Here is a 14,601-nt window from a genome sequence, read left to right as displayed (position 1 = left end):
AGCTAGCTTTCACAAAAGACTGAACAATGTATGCTGATGGCCAGCAGTAAAGTGTGGAGACAAGGGTGCGTGGAGGAAATAAAATGCAAACCACACCATTTACTGCACAGTGGATGTGGCTGATTGCATTATATGCATTCCAGCCAAATGGGGCTATTTGCATTCTGGAGGCATGTATTATTTCTTTTCCTTTCTGGATCAGTTTATTCACCCCTCTCTTCATGAGAATATTGATTCTTTCTTAGAATATTGATTATTTTTGGCTTCCTTTGCTAAGATGATGTTTATCAAATACACTGATTAAATCATCATCGATTGAGTGATGATTAGTATCAGCGTAATGTTGTCATTTTCTGTGACGTTTGGTCAAGGGGGAGGTAAAATCATTTTAGTGATTGGCACACATCCTGTCAAATGTGTGTATGTGCATGAAGCGCAGGCATACAAGCTGCGTACACATGTGCGCGCGCGTGCACACGTAAAATGTTGTTTCTTTTCAATACAAGCTAATACAGTGTTTAAACTACTAGTGTAGCAATGGTATGGCACTCACCACAGTGCCTTCTCGGTGTTATTATTTTATCAGGGAAGGCAGTGCATCATTGTCTGACTGATGCTTGATTTGGGGCTATGCTGCATGTGTTACAGTACATTGTGGAGTGCCATGCTCAAACGTTACTGCCTCAGTACCTGGGAATGTACAGGCTGACAGTGAACGACACAGAAACCTACATGGTTGTCATGAGGAACGTCTTCAGTCCCCGGCTCACCATTCACAAAAAATACGATCTCAAGGTGAGATTAGAATTTCAAAGTGGTTTTTTTTCTTAGTGTTTTTTTTTTTTTTAATATTCATTAAAAGATTTTAATAACTCGTATGACAGTTTGTGTGTGTATATATTATGTGTTTCTGTTAACCCAGTTTTGTAAAGAGTCCTGTTTCGAGAATAGATGCAGTAACTGTTGTATTCACATCATTATTATCATGATGTACACTGAGCATTTCATGCATATTGAGATTTGATTTTCTTTGTTAAGAGTGAGGTGGTTTAAATATTATAAAAAGTCTCTGTTCTGTGTGTATGAGTGAAGTTTGCATGCTAATGTGTATGTATTGTGTGTTGTGAGATTGTGCTTCAGATATGGTGTTTAGGAAGTGATCATTTTAATATCAGAAGCGGAAAAAACAGCGATTCGAGTTTTTAATGAAAAAGCTTCTAAGATTTGTTAGTGTTTGTACAGTACACATTCTTATGCATATGCTCTCATTCACCTTCATTTGTATGCATGCCAGTCGGCACTCATACTGAAGCGCACATGCTTATGCACACACACACACACACACACACACACACACACACACACAAACACACAGAGGACATGCACATGCATCACATTATGCCAGACAAAAACTCGCTCGATCAGAATCTTCTCATCCTCTCCTTCAGCAGTCCATACATAATGTTGCCATGGGATGCTGCTGAGGCAAGAGTGGCATGAAATTGGAAGGGGCCTTTAAGGGGAGAGAGGAGGAGAGATGCTGTATAACATTGTCACATGTTTTGACATAACAAACAGCATAAACACTGCAAATTGACCATGTTAGGTTAGAGTTATCAGCACAAAAAAAAGAGCCTTGCTCCTCTGGAGGAACTTGACAGAACTGATAAAACTAGTGTCCATTTGTTCACATTTATTATGGGGGGAAAGAGGGGAAAGGAAAGTGAAAAAGGACGCCTTTTAAAGAAAAGACAACAGCGACAGAGTAAAATGACACGCATGAAGGGGAACTTCTGTCTCTCCAGGCCCAGAGGAGTCAGGAGAACAGGGGTTCATGCCATTGTCGGGGAAAGGCATCAGCAGAAAAAAGAATATTGATCTTCACCACACAGGTTGAAGGCAAGCAGATCAGCTCCCCCCCAATAAACATATCAGTTATCCCCTCCACAGAAACAAGATGCCAAGTGCGGTGCAGAATATCTTTGACTTGCCTCTGTTGCTGCTGCAACGGATGATGATGATGATGATTGGGGAGGAAAAAAAGGTTCATGGGTCAAAAGAACTGGCTTGTGTGGCTGGGGATAGCATAGCGACTTAATGTGTGTCATCTGCATAGGTGGGTGCTATAGTGTCAGCTGTGTTGATTGTTAATAGTTTCTAGGTGGTGCTTTGCTCTGCCTCTAAAGTGTTACCATAGTTCTCATCCCTTCTTCATTTTTGTGTGTGTATTTTTTACTCTGTGTGTGTGTGTGTGTGTGTGTGAATGAACAAAGTGAGTCTATGTTATCACCTTGTCTTGGATAACAGAGTGAGTCTACACACCAGTAATTACTTGGTCTTGGTTGTCAGAGTCGGCATATATCTTTGGTGAACATTGGATAGGTATTTTCTTGGAATAAGTGGGTATAGGAACAAAACTTGGATGGTAAGCATTGATTAGATTTTTCCAGTCATCCCCTTCATTGTGATAATTATGATAAGCAGGATGAGAGGCCATAGGTCAGGATCATTATTTGGCAAAGTAGAAAAAAGTTCAATAGAACTTATGTCTACATTCAGTTTTCATCACATAATGTAGTGAGTCACCATTGCAGCAGCACAATCCCTATTGACGTAAAAGGTCAAGGTCACAATGCAGTATATACTAATAAATTTGTAGGCAAAAAAGATACAAGGTCTTGCATATAATATTCATCAGTACAGTGACTGATTATGGTCAAAACGTAATCACTTTAAAAAGTGAAGGTTATAGTTCAGTTGTCAAGGTCAAGTACAGTGTGATGAAAAGTATCATTGAGGTATTATTGAGTGTGCTATGATAAATATAAAAAACAAAAAACAAAAAAACAACAACACAAAAACAACAAACAAAAACAAAACCCCCATGTAATTGAGAATAGTTAACATTTTTTGCCCCATACATAAATACATAAAAAAATGGACACAGACATACACATGTGCACACACACACACATACACACACACACATTCAAGAGATACAAAGGTGCATTCATTCACCTGCACATACACATACATGCATGCAAATGCACATGTGTTGACATGCGCATACATTTAAACTCTCTCTCTCTCTCTCTCTCTCTCTCTCTCTCACACACACACACACACACACATGACACGCACACACACATGAGCAAAGGCACAATCACACTCTGTTTTCTCTCACTCTTTTACTTTTTTTTGTTTTTTTGTTTGTGTCTCTGAATTAGAAAAAAAAAGAAGAAATCTTACATGTTTTCAATCTTTTTTCTCCCCACTTTTTCTTTCTTAATCTTCTGTTTCTTGTTATCATTGCTGAAGTGTTTATCTTTGAAATGGGTTTGGTCAAGTTTATACACAGGTCTTGTTGCATGGCACACTTAAAATGTTTGCTGCTTGTCAATGTATGTGATTGTTTTCGGTGACCGCCCTTCCTTGCTAGAAGATTGAGAAAGCAGTAAACCTCTCTGCCCCCCCTGCTCCTTTTTAGATGTTATTTAATTGTGTTGAAAAAAAGAACAAGGAAAAAAAAAGCCTCGAACACACCCCTTGCCCCCAGAGTCTGCGATGCATGGGTCTGTATAGAGCAAACATACAGAGAGAGAGAGAGAGAGAGACACACACACACACACACACACACACACACACACACACACACACAGTCACCACAAGAAAAATCCCTACCCTTCTTCATCAGCTACACCTTGATAATGTTCTATTTATGAACGTCCCACCCCCACCCCCACCCTCCCATCTCTCTCTCTCTGTCTTTTCAGACAAAGCTTTAAAAAGCATGCTTTATTATAATGATTTCAGGCCCTTAATCATAACATGTTTCTTTCCCCTTGGCTTTTTTTTTATGCGGAGAGAGTTTATGTTTTTGTGTGTATAGATATGTGCATGTGTTTGTGTGTAGGTAAATGAGTATGTTCCTGAGTTTATGATACATGAATTTGCATGAATGTTTGTTGTGCGTTCATGTTTTGATAAGTATGCAGATGTGCAAGTAAGAGAGAGGCATAGATTTTGTGTGGGGGTGAGCATGCGCATGTACAGGCACATTCTTTATGTCAAAGCTGCAACTGCGCACTGTGCTAGAGGTCTGCCTGGTCATTGATATAACAGAATAGTAAATAAGGGTTCACCAGTTCATGATGAGAGGGGATAGATGATGCATCTATCATGCGTTTGATTTGTCCTTGTTCTTTGCAAATCTTCACGGATTGTTTTGCATGTGTCATTGTGTGGCATTGTCTGTTGAATTCAGGTTAATGAGATGTGTTGATTTGTTCTGTGAGAAGTTTAGTGAGCTTTTTTTTTCTTTAGTTTTTCATGTCTAGTTGCATTACAATTAACTTTGTCCTGTTGATTGAAAAACAACAGATCACAAGCTGCTTGTTTTTCCCCCTGTTTGTGGAGATCTACACTTGTTATTTTATTCTTATGCATCCTGCTCCCATCATCTCACTAACAAAAAATGGAACACGTTGGTGGGGAATCATCTGTTCATACACCACATCACATTAAAAAAAATTGTTTTGTTTTGTTTTTGTTTGTTAGGTGTCTTTGCATATTCATTTTCTCAGTGACAGAAGGGTTGTTTACATGGGCTTGTTCTCCAGTACTCTGTTGGAAGGTATATATCCCAGAGTGTGTATCTCTCTCTCTCTCTCTCTCTCTCTCTCTCTCTCTCTCTCTCTCTCTCTAACAAGAAACAAACTTGACCACAGATTGGCCTCCTGGTGACCTAAGATCAATAGTTCCCTGAGGACTGCCAACACTGGAACTGTGACGGACAAACCCGGGTGTGGCCGTGTATGGGGGAATCTAAATGAGCTGTGTGGGAGTAATGCCACTGAAATGGTGCAGATGATGGGGCAGCAAAAAAAAAAGGAGAAAAAAAAAAAAAGGAGAAAAAAACTTGACCACATATTATTTGTTGTTTTTGTTATATGTTCATGTGTTTGCCTCTTCTCCCATTTGAGGACACACACCGACAGATAAGCCTGCCTGCCTACTCATCCGTCGGACTGACGGGAGACTCCATCATCATGTGTTTGCACCCCTTTGTTAGGAGCAGTGGCCTATACTTGAAAATGTTATGTTCCTGTGAGACTCATAGATACAGAGGTGGTTCAGCAGTCTGTGTCTGGAGATCGTGAGGTGAGAACAATGGTGACTCTGGAAGTTTGTTGTTCAAGCTGATGAAGGTGCTGTGGGTACCTGCTATCGCTGTCTTTGAGAGAGCCCTTCAACTTGTTCCCGACTTGGTTTCTCTGTGAATCTTTGCAGTCATTTTCAAAAATGATGGGAACAGTTGTTCAGTACCTTTGTTTTCCTCCAAGGCTCTGTTGTTTCAGTTTATGTGGTATATGTGTGAGGAGAATTGAACATAATAGCTTGAGTGTTTGGTTTGCCTGATGGCTTTGTAAAGTTTGATGTTCCTGACATTTTCTGATAGTAAATTTTTGTTTTTTTGTTTTTCCAGGGTTCAACAGTTGACAGGCAGGCCAGCAACAAAGAGCGGGTAAGTTGTTGGATGAAAATGAGATGTCAGTGATGAGATATTTGGGCAACTTGGACCATTGAGTGCTTGCTTTTGTGAATCTGTTCGCAGTTTATTTCACCAGTGGTGAAGACATATCCCTGAGTATCTTAGCTATAGTTATAAGTCTTAAGACATATTTTTTGCCTTGCATTCATTGAAGGGTGGCAGTTTACTTCAGCTTTTTGGTTTTTATTTTTATTTTTTTTATATCCAAAATGAAAACTTGCACCTTTGAGGGAGAAACCTTGCTTTTTTTATTTTTTTATTTTTTTAATTTTTATTTTTTTTTTTATATATAAAATGTGCTTGTGTGCCTTCTGACTTGATACTGAATGACTGATAAATATTTTCTGACTGGAATGATGATTTACTTCAGTCTTTAATTGTAATGATTCTGATTTATTACTGATGATGACCTGATTTTATGTTTGTCTTCTTTTAATTGATTACAAATGATGACTGATATTTGACTTATTTGATATTTGATACACTAATGATGACTGATATTTGTTTTATTTCCTATCGATAGCTGTACTTCAGTACTGGTTTCATTTCTGATTCATAACTGAAAATGAAATTTCCGTGATATTTATTGTTATATTTTTTCGTTTATATAGATCTGGTAACGATCAGTATGGACGGTGTTCTAACAGGGGCGTTTCAGTGCTGGCTATGTTGGTTGCAGGCGAAAGAGCTGCCTACGTTCAAAGACAACGACTTTGTTAACGACGGCGCAGTCATCAGTGTCGGCACTGAAGAGAAAGAGAAGGTCATGCAGATGCTTCAGAAAGATACAGAGGTCAGTATACTTGGGGGTTTTTGGTGTTGTTTTTTTTCTTTTAATGAATAATTATGTTTTATATAGTTTATATATTTATTTTATCTTATTTTTTTTATGTGTATTTATATATTTGGTATGTCTGTTTTGTTTTACTTGTTTCCATTGTTCCTTACCACCCCCATTTCCTTGCTTCATTGATAATTGTATTTATTTTTCTGCTTTCTTTGAAACAAAACCAACGAAAGACTTCTTGGTTCTGTCATTGTGATTCTCTTTGATGGAAAAATTGATTAATCTTTGGAGTGATTGTTTTTTTAATTTTTTTTTTCATCCCATCAACATAGTGGTATTTTTCCTACAGCCCAGAGAATAAGGGATTGGGAAAGGAGGAATGGTGGGGTGGGGGGAGCAGCTTTCTTTCAGCAAGCCCGGAATGGTTTATCAGTTTCAGCATATCAAGCAAACAGACTGATCCATATACACCACGTCATGTCTGCTGGAAGAAAAAAAAAAACAGGTTTGTGTTGCACTGGCATCGTGGTGATGTTGAATTCCATCCTGTTTGTGGTGTGTTGACTGATCCATGAATGGAACCATATCTGCTGGAATAAGGAGGTTAAAATTTTGCATTGTACTGTGCTGTGCTGATATTGCATCCCCTGCTTGTGGTTGTGCAGTTCCTGTCGGGCCTGCACATCATGGACTACAGCCTGATTGTGGGCATCCATGACTGCACGGCGCAGGACAAACTGCAGCGCAACACCTTCCCCGTGCCCGCAGACGAGGAAGAGGAGGAAGAGGAGGGGCTGGGGGAGGAGGTGGCGGAGGAGGGCGGGGAGGAGGAGGAGAACGGGGTGGATGAGGAAGGGGATGGGATCCCCACCCCGCCTGATTCCCCCCAGCCCATCACGCCCATGCCGCCTTTCAGTGGAGAGCTGGACGGAGAGCTGGAGAGATTTGGCATTCGATCTGCAGAGAGTGAGTATGGTCCTTGCATGTCTTTTAATGTTTTCATTCATCATCAAGATGCAGAGTTTTGAGTTTTGTCTGTGTTTTTTTCCTGTGTGACCTGTTTGTAAAGGTCATCTGTTTGTTTGCTAGTTTCTTCTTAGAAGTGATGATAACAGCCAGAGAAAGTAAAACAAAAACAAATGACTGAAAATGATTGACAGATGGGTGATGTAGCTATCTTTCTGTCAGCGTTTCTGTCTGATAAAATACTGTGTATGTATTTATCAGGCCAGTTAATTGTGTGTGTGTGTGTGTGTGTGTGTGTTTTGCTGATGATGATAAGTACCTTGTAAATTTATGTTTGTAAACTCAGTACCACTGAACAGAATCTTTTTTGCAGAAAAAGTATGAGATAGTACTGAAAGCAGATCTTTTCAAGGGAATTTCTTTTCTTGGTGATTGTAGTTTTGCTGATGATGATAAGTACCTTGTAAATTTATGTTTGTAAACTCAGTACCACTGAACAGAATCTTTTTTGCAGAAAAAGTATGAGATAGTACTGAAAGCAGATCTTTTCAAGGGAATTTCTTTTCTTGGTGATTGTATTTTCTACTCAGATTGTAACCATAGCAAGTATTATTAGGTGAGTACACATATGTCTGAGCTTGTCCTGACTAGATATAAAGAAACAGTGCCTGCTGTTCATAAGGTTATGAACTGAGATACCACTTCAGATAAGAATATAAGATCAGAAATGGTCATCATAGTCTGTTCCCTGGAGAATAACATAAAGAATGTAAACATTGAAGAATGACATTTCAAGAATGTAAAACTTGAAGTTCCCTGGTAAGGATTTAACTTTTCTTCCTGCTCTTCCCCCAGTGTAAAAAAAGCAACAACAAAGAATGTTGCAGTTTATTTGTGACACTGTTGTTTTTACTTTCACAATCTATGCATTGTCCCCATCTCTTCTCCCCATTATACCCTGCCCCTCAGTCTCCTCAAAGTATCATTGGGTTTAAGTCGTTTCATGTTTGAACACATTCAGATCAAACTGTCTTGGACATGTGGGAGTGGGAAAATGGCTGTCTTTGTGTGTTAATGTGCATGCTCATTAAATGCTCAGAAAATAATGAAGATGAATGTTATGTTGATGAATCACTGACAAGAGTGTTGTTTGTGTTTGGCAGCTTCTGGTAAGACGGAGGTGTATTTCATTGCGTTGATCGACGTGCTGACCAAGTATGGCATGAAGAAGCGCACAGCACAAGCAGCAAAGACTGTCAAACATGGCACCGGTGCTGAAATATCTACCGCAAGACCCGATCAGTATGCTCGCCGCTTTTTGGACTTCATTTCAAAGTGCATCGAGTGAATGTCTCTCTCTCTCTCTCTTTCTCTCTCTCTCGTTCCCTGTCTTCTAACTTTCACACCCACCTAATGTGCTGCTCTGCGTCCCCTGCTAAGTCAGTGGTTGCTTTGGTGACATCACCTCCTCCAGAGGCTCCGGCCCGGTAGTGTGCACACTTGACCATACTCATACCCCACTTGGAGACGTCACTGGATGGCCGGTCTTTTCAAAGTTCGTTCTGCAACTCTTCGTTTCTCAGAGGCAATTTTGGACATTGACTTTGGTGCTTTGGGGCTTGGAGGAAAGCGGCCGGTCTGTTGACAGCGTCAGTGTGTACACATCACTCTGATGGCGGTGTCACCACCCAGACAGTGCCAAGAAAGGACCACAGGGGAATCGATGTACCTGCACAGTGACTTGATGTTTCGTGTGATGCCATTCATAGACGCTAGTAACAACTGATAGGTAGATCCAGCATAGCACTTTTTTTTTCTTCATGTTGATAAGGGGAGGGGGGTGGGGGATGGTGCGAGAGATGGTGTGCGTGCCAGGAAGGCTTTTTGTTTGTCAGAGACATACTTTGGCAGAAGTGATGGAGCAAAAGTCTGATTCAAATGTCTTCACTGAAGGACAAGAAGGTAGCTCTTGTGACGAATTGTACAGCCAACTGGATTGGTGTGTGTGTGTCTTATCGTGTGCCAGAACAGTTGAAGATGTTTGTCTGACACTGTGTTTCTGTCTGATGGTGTTCAGTCAGCATCTTCACAGTGAAAAGTTGGCAAATGAATGTTGAAAGAAACTGGGCTGACAGTGAGTTGGTCAAGTATGCAGTTAAGATTGTATTTCTTCATGTGACATTATGCATGGCCTTCTCATTTCCACCTCAGATTACGCATGTTCATTTGTTTTCCACCTTTTCATTTGCTTCAAACATGGGAGGGTGGTTGGGTAGGGTTTGGGGATGTGAAAACTGTTGGGAGTCATGCACCATGTAGTCTTTCTGTCTGTGTGTGTCTGTGCACAGCAACTGATTCAGCTTTGCATCTGTGAACCGAGGCTTTCCATATCCATTAAAACTCACCAGAAAGATTGGCCAATTATCAGTATTTTTGATCAAAAAGCTAAAAAGTAGAAAAATAATAATAAAAACAGCCAGCATTTTAATCATTTCATCAACCTTACATATTTTGATTTGTTTGAACAAAACTTCATCCATGGATGCAAATTCATGAGGGGAAAAAAATCCTGAGCTAACCAACCATATCATTTTGAACTACAATCCATGTCACAGGTTGAACGCTGTTGAAACACTCAGAAACCTGACAAGAAGTCTGACGGAATGTTACACAATTATTATTGCTCAAGTGAAGGAATATCACTTCATATTTCATGGTATGACATAAATTGGAAAAGACTTGTACCGGGACTGCCTTGATTCTTCCAGTTAGAAAGGGTTTTGGTAGTACTGACTCCGAGTCTCATTTTGTATGGTAACCCAGGTTAATTAGGTTGTTGTCAAGGATCACACATGAGAAAGAAATCAAATTTGATTTATTCTTTACTGAATAAATGTACTTTGGGTAGGATCATAGGTTTTTGTGTGTGAGCTAAATCGTAAGATGGTCTAACTTCATGGCAAGGAAAATTTAAGTAGTTGATAGCTGCTTAGACAGTTGATTTCCTGAAACAGAAAGGTTGGAAAACTAAGTTCAGATACAGTTCAGATAATTAATTGTGTTCCAAGGGAGTTGAGATAGTTGGCGTCAAGGCAAGAAAGTTTAGTTAGCTGATTTAATGACAAAATGACCCTTAATCGAAATGATGAAACTTGCCTCCTTGATTGACATACTGTGGAATGTTTCTCTGATGAATATGAAAGAAAGAGTATTTAACATTGTGGTATATGTATCTATCTGATAATTAATACTGTTCACAGTGTTGAATCTGTAGATGTATTAATTATGACAGGTACATGATTTGACATGCTATGGAACCTGTCTCTTGATGAATACAGATGTTACAGAATTCATGGTAATCACATTGAATGTTTTCCATATATACTTCTTGTCTCTTCATAAGAAAGGAAAAAACAAAAACAAAACAAGTAGCCAGTAATGAAGTGGTCTGTGACTGTCAGATACAGTCCAAATAAATTCTGCTTCCTCTTTATCTTTTATTTATTATTATTATTTTATCAAAAGTCATGGTTAACATTACAATGGAATGGATCTTTGGTAATACACCATCTGTACAGAAGAGAATGGTGATTCATAACGGTTATTTTCTTCCGTAATTCGAAGGGTAACACTACTTGTTTTGTGCTTAGATATATCTCTCTTGCTCTATTTTGCTTATGCTTTATTTGATTTCTGGCTCAAAGAGAGTCTAGACAGTTTGCATTGTCATCAGAGAGATTAAAGTTTAGAGGTGTCGGAGTTTCTCCATAGTTTCCTCAAACCATCAAGTTTATTTTATTTTGTTTTATTGTATTTCATTTTATTTTATTGTTTGTGAAGTGATGTAAACTCTTTAGTCAGATCAGCTAGGAATCTGAAGACCCACAGACCAGTCTGGAAATAGTGTCATTTGTGAATAAGACAACAAAGCAGCAATGTTAAGTTCAGCAAGTTTTTCCTGGTTTCCTTAAAAAACAAAACAAAAACAAACAACAAAAAAAACACCATAAAAGAAAAAGAAGTATAATTTAAGCATAATGTTGGTGCCTTAGCTAATCTGATTTTATTAGTTGTAAGAGTTGGTCAGTGTGGTTGCCATTTTCATGGTTTCTGTGTGTATCTCTTGCCAGAGGAATTCTGTCTTGGTCTTGCTTTCTCCTTGAAGTTAAAAAAAGAAAAAAGAAAAAAAAAGAACACCAAATAACTGATCTATATTATTTATGATAATGTGTTTTCAGCCCTGAAATGGACTCCATTGCCAGGAAAGCAACAATCATCAAGTAAATAAAGTACGTTCATTCAGGCAACTCTTGGCATCATTTTAGAGTCTTAACTGCTGGATTATATTTGAGGGGAGATAGTCCCAGTACGTTCACCTTCATGTGTAATTTAGCCCATTGTCATGTTGGAGAGAGAGTTCAAAAACAAACAGACTGAAATCACAAAAAATAAACCACACTTAATGAGTTGAATCATTTTTATTATTTACAAAATTTATGCTTATGTATGTCGGTTGTTACTGAATGAGTCAAAGATAGTAAACACTTATTCTGAATCTGATTGTACATGATTTTTTTTATGCCCATCAACATCAAAATGAAAATATATTTCTTTTCAAGACAAGAATCAAGAGAATAAATGAAAATGGCTACTGTACAAAAAACATCCCCTTCAAAACGTTTGTGTAAAATCATACTACCAGAATAGATGTTAAACTGAAGAACACATGATCAAAACATTCCACCCCCCAAAAAAGTAACAAAATAAACTTAAACGCTCTTGGTGTACACATTTTATTATCATGGAATGAAAGAAGGGGGATGTTGATTTAGATACAGAATAATTGAATCTGTAGGATGAAATAATGATGACTTGAGGTGAAAAATTGCTTAAATCGGCATAGACAAGACTTTTCATTATATTATTCGTTTTTTTGCTTTGTTATATATACTTAAAAAATTTTTTTTAATGACTATCTGCCTCTGTGTGTACATGTGCATGTGCATAAAGTTTGTGCTGCAGAGGCAGATGAGTTGAATTTTTTCTAATTATTTATTCGTGGACTGGTTAGTATTTGATATGTTTGTGAATGGATATCCTACCTTTAGAATATTTTTTTTTCGGAAACATATTTTTTATGTGTGTGTTTTTGTTGTTGTTTTTGGTTGGTTTTTTGGTAGATATAAAACTAATTGTGCATACTTGTTTGGTTTTTAGTTGTTTGTTTATGTTTGTTTATAATCATCTCTGTTATTAAGTCTCTCTGGGCGAAGGAATGTTCACGCATTCCTACACAAAACACATTCGGATTCGGACGAAGGAATGGAATAGCATTCTCTGAAAGTAAAATTCCATCATGCGCTGTACACGTGATTATGTGATTAGCCAAGCAGAGTGCGCTATTCTGGGTCACTCCACAATCGAACAGTATGATTGGTCAGCCTGGGATGTGTGGCCTGTCTCGCACACACGCTGACAGTCACTGACCGGTCGTCTACTCGCGTGCCAGCCTGTTAGCAAAGCGGGCTCTTCTGAGAATGTTGTGAAGCGAACAAGGCAGTGACGCCAATGTTTTAGGGTTGCCAAAGTACTTGAAATGCTACAAACTGAAGGGTCGGACATTGAAGAGGTGGATGATGATGAAGAAGAAAGCGAATTTAATGCAGAAAACGAGCATGGGTATGGTGATTCGGGATGAAAAATTGGCAGTATTTTCTACATATGGCAAAACTGTAAAAATAAGATGAGAAATTTGATTTTTTTTTATATGTAATAGCTCAACACATAATAAACCAGTTCTGAAAGTTTCATTTTCTTACACAGTATTTTGTATTTTTTGTAATTTTTTTCCAAACCCTTACAAATGGGCCATCTGTGGGGAAAAGCAAGGGAGAAAACTTGTTGTCCCGAGTGAGTTAAGGGAGGGGGGATTGAACCTCCAGGCTTATTGTAGTTTGGCTTTCTCTTGATATTCCATTACTGTGACAACACTTTCTTTTTTTTTAATTATTGAAACACAGATATAAGTTTCATTTAGCAAAGGGTTATTTTATGGGTATTTTTAGTACCTACACAACTAATTCAGGGAGGTCAAAGCATAAAATGAGACACTAGAAGTGCCAGCCAGTCTGTCATGTAAATAACGGCTGTTATTTATGTAGATTCAAGTTATATACATATATCAGTTAAATTCTGCAATAATTCACTTGATGTAAAAGAGGGCTGTTCATGTGGTTTATGACACAGTGGAAAAGAAATATGAAAATCACCTGGGGAAAAAATGAAACAAAAAAAAACAACTTACATGACTGATGCAACATTACTGTGACAATATATTTATATATATTATTATTGATACTTATGTTGTGCCAGTCCTCTGGGTCAGAGGCCAAACTCTAAGCACTTTATAGTCATTTGAACAACAGGTTGTCGACGTGGTTTGAGCTGACTTAAAGCTGCCTTTAGGCGCTCATTATTTGTTTCCTGTGTCATTCAGTCAGACTTCAGTCACATGCAGTTTTTTTATGATGATGATTCCTGTTTTGTTTTTTTTGTGTGTGTCAGTCTGAAATAGCTAAAACACACAACCACAAATAAGATTTTTTTTGGGGGGTCGGGTGGGGGGGTAGTCATCATTTTCCATATTATCCTTCAGCTTTAGATTCTTAGTCTGATGAATGTCATGTCGTCATTGATATTTCTTCAACAAAAAGTTAATGTTGCATTGCTCATGATATTTGTATTGTTCCCTTAACGTTTTTGGGGGGATCATGTTGTTTGAGACCAGTACAGAAACAGAACTGGGCTTATCATTTGGACAAGCAACAGGTAGGTTGCTTACATTTGAGAACAGTTCTGTTTAATCTCCCTGTAGAAATTATTTTTCTACTGTGATACTACTCAAGTTTGTGACTGAGGGAAAAAAAAAACCAATGGAACTTTGTCCATCTTGAGGTTTATCACTTTCTAAAAGGCTTATATAAAAAGAATTTTTTTGAACTGGCACATGGATCTTGAATACAAATTAGATGAAAAAATATTAAATTGAAACAAAAGGGTTTTTTTTGTTGTATTTTTTTTGTTTTTTTGTTATCTTAAGTAATATCAGTATGTAATTGGTTTACTTACTTGGGAATTTTAAATCTTTTTTTTTTCTTTTTGGTTCTTTTTGTTAATGTACTATTGAAATGTACTGATGGGTATTAATACTAATTAAAAGCCTGACTGTGGACTGTTTTGTCTTGATGAAATCATTTTATCTCTTTCATGTGATTTTCTTTAGCAAGTTAACAGTAGT

General features: G+C 38.0%; 1 protein-coding gene across 1 annotated transcript in view; it reads left to right on the top strand.

Annotated features, from left to right (window-relative positions):
• LOC143301467 (phosphatidylinositol 5-phosphate 4-kinase type-2 alpha-like) overlaps window positions 1–13,869 on the top strand; it is a 38,026-nt gene extending 24,157 nt beyond the window's left edge. The window contains exons 5-9 of the mRNA XM_076615779.1: window positions 649–795; window positions 5,486–5,524; window positions 6,231–6,344; window positions 7,004–7,304; window positions 8,468–13,869. Coding sequence (XP_076471894.1) covers window positions 649–795; window positions 5,486–5,524; window positions 6,231–6,344; window positions 7,004–7,304; window positions 8,468–8,652 — 786 coding nt within the window. The 3' untranslated portion in view covers window positions 8,653–13,869. The remainder of the gene's footprint in view (window positions 1–648; window positions 796–5,485; window positions 5,525–6,230; window positions 6,345–7,003; window positions 7,305–8,467) is intronic.
• The last annotated feature ends 732 nt before the right edge of the window (window positions 13,870–14,601 follow it).

Source organism: Babylonia areolata, chromosome 2 (genome assembly GCF_041734735.1).
Source record: "Babylonia areolata isolate BAREFJ2019XMU chromosome 2, ASM4173473v1, whole genome shotgun sequence".
Taxonomy (NCBI): domain Eukaryota; kingdom Metazoa; phylum Mollusca; class Gastropoda; order Neogastropoda; family Buccinidae; genus Babylonia; species Babylonia areolata.
Note: the sequence above shows the minus strand (reverse complement) of the source record. Positions and strands in the feature narration are given on the sequence as shown.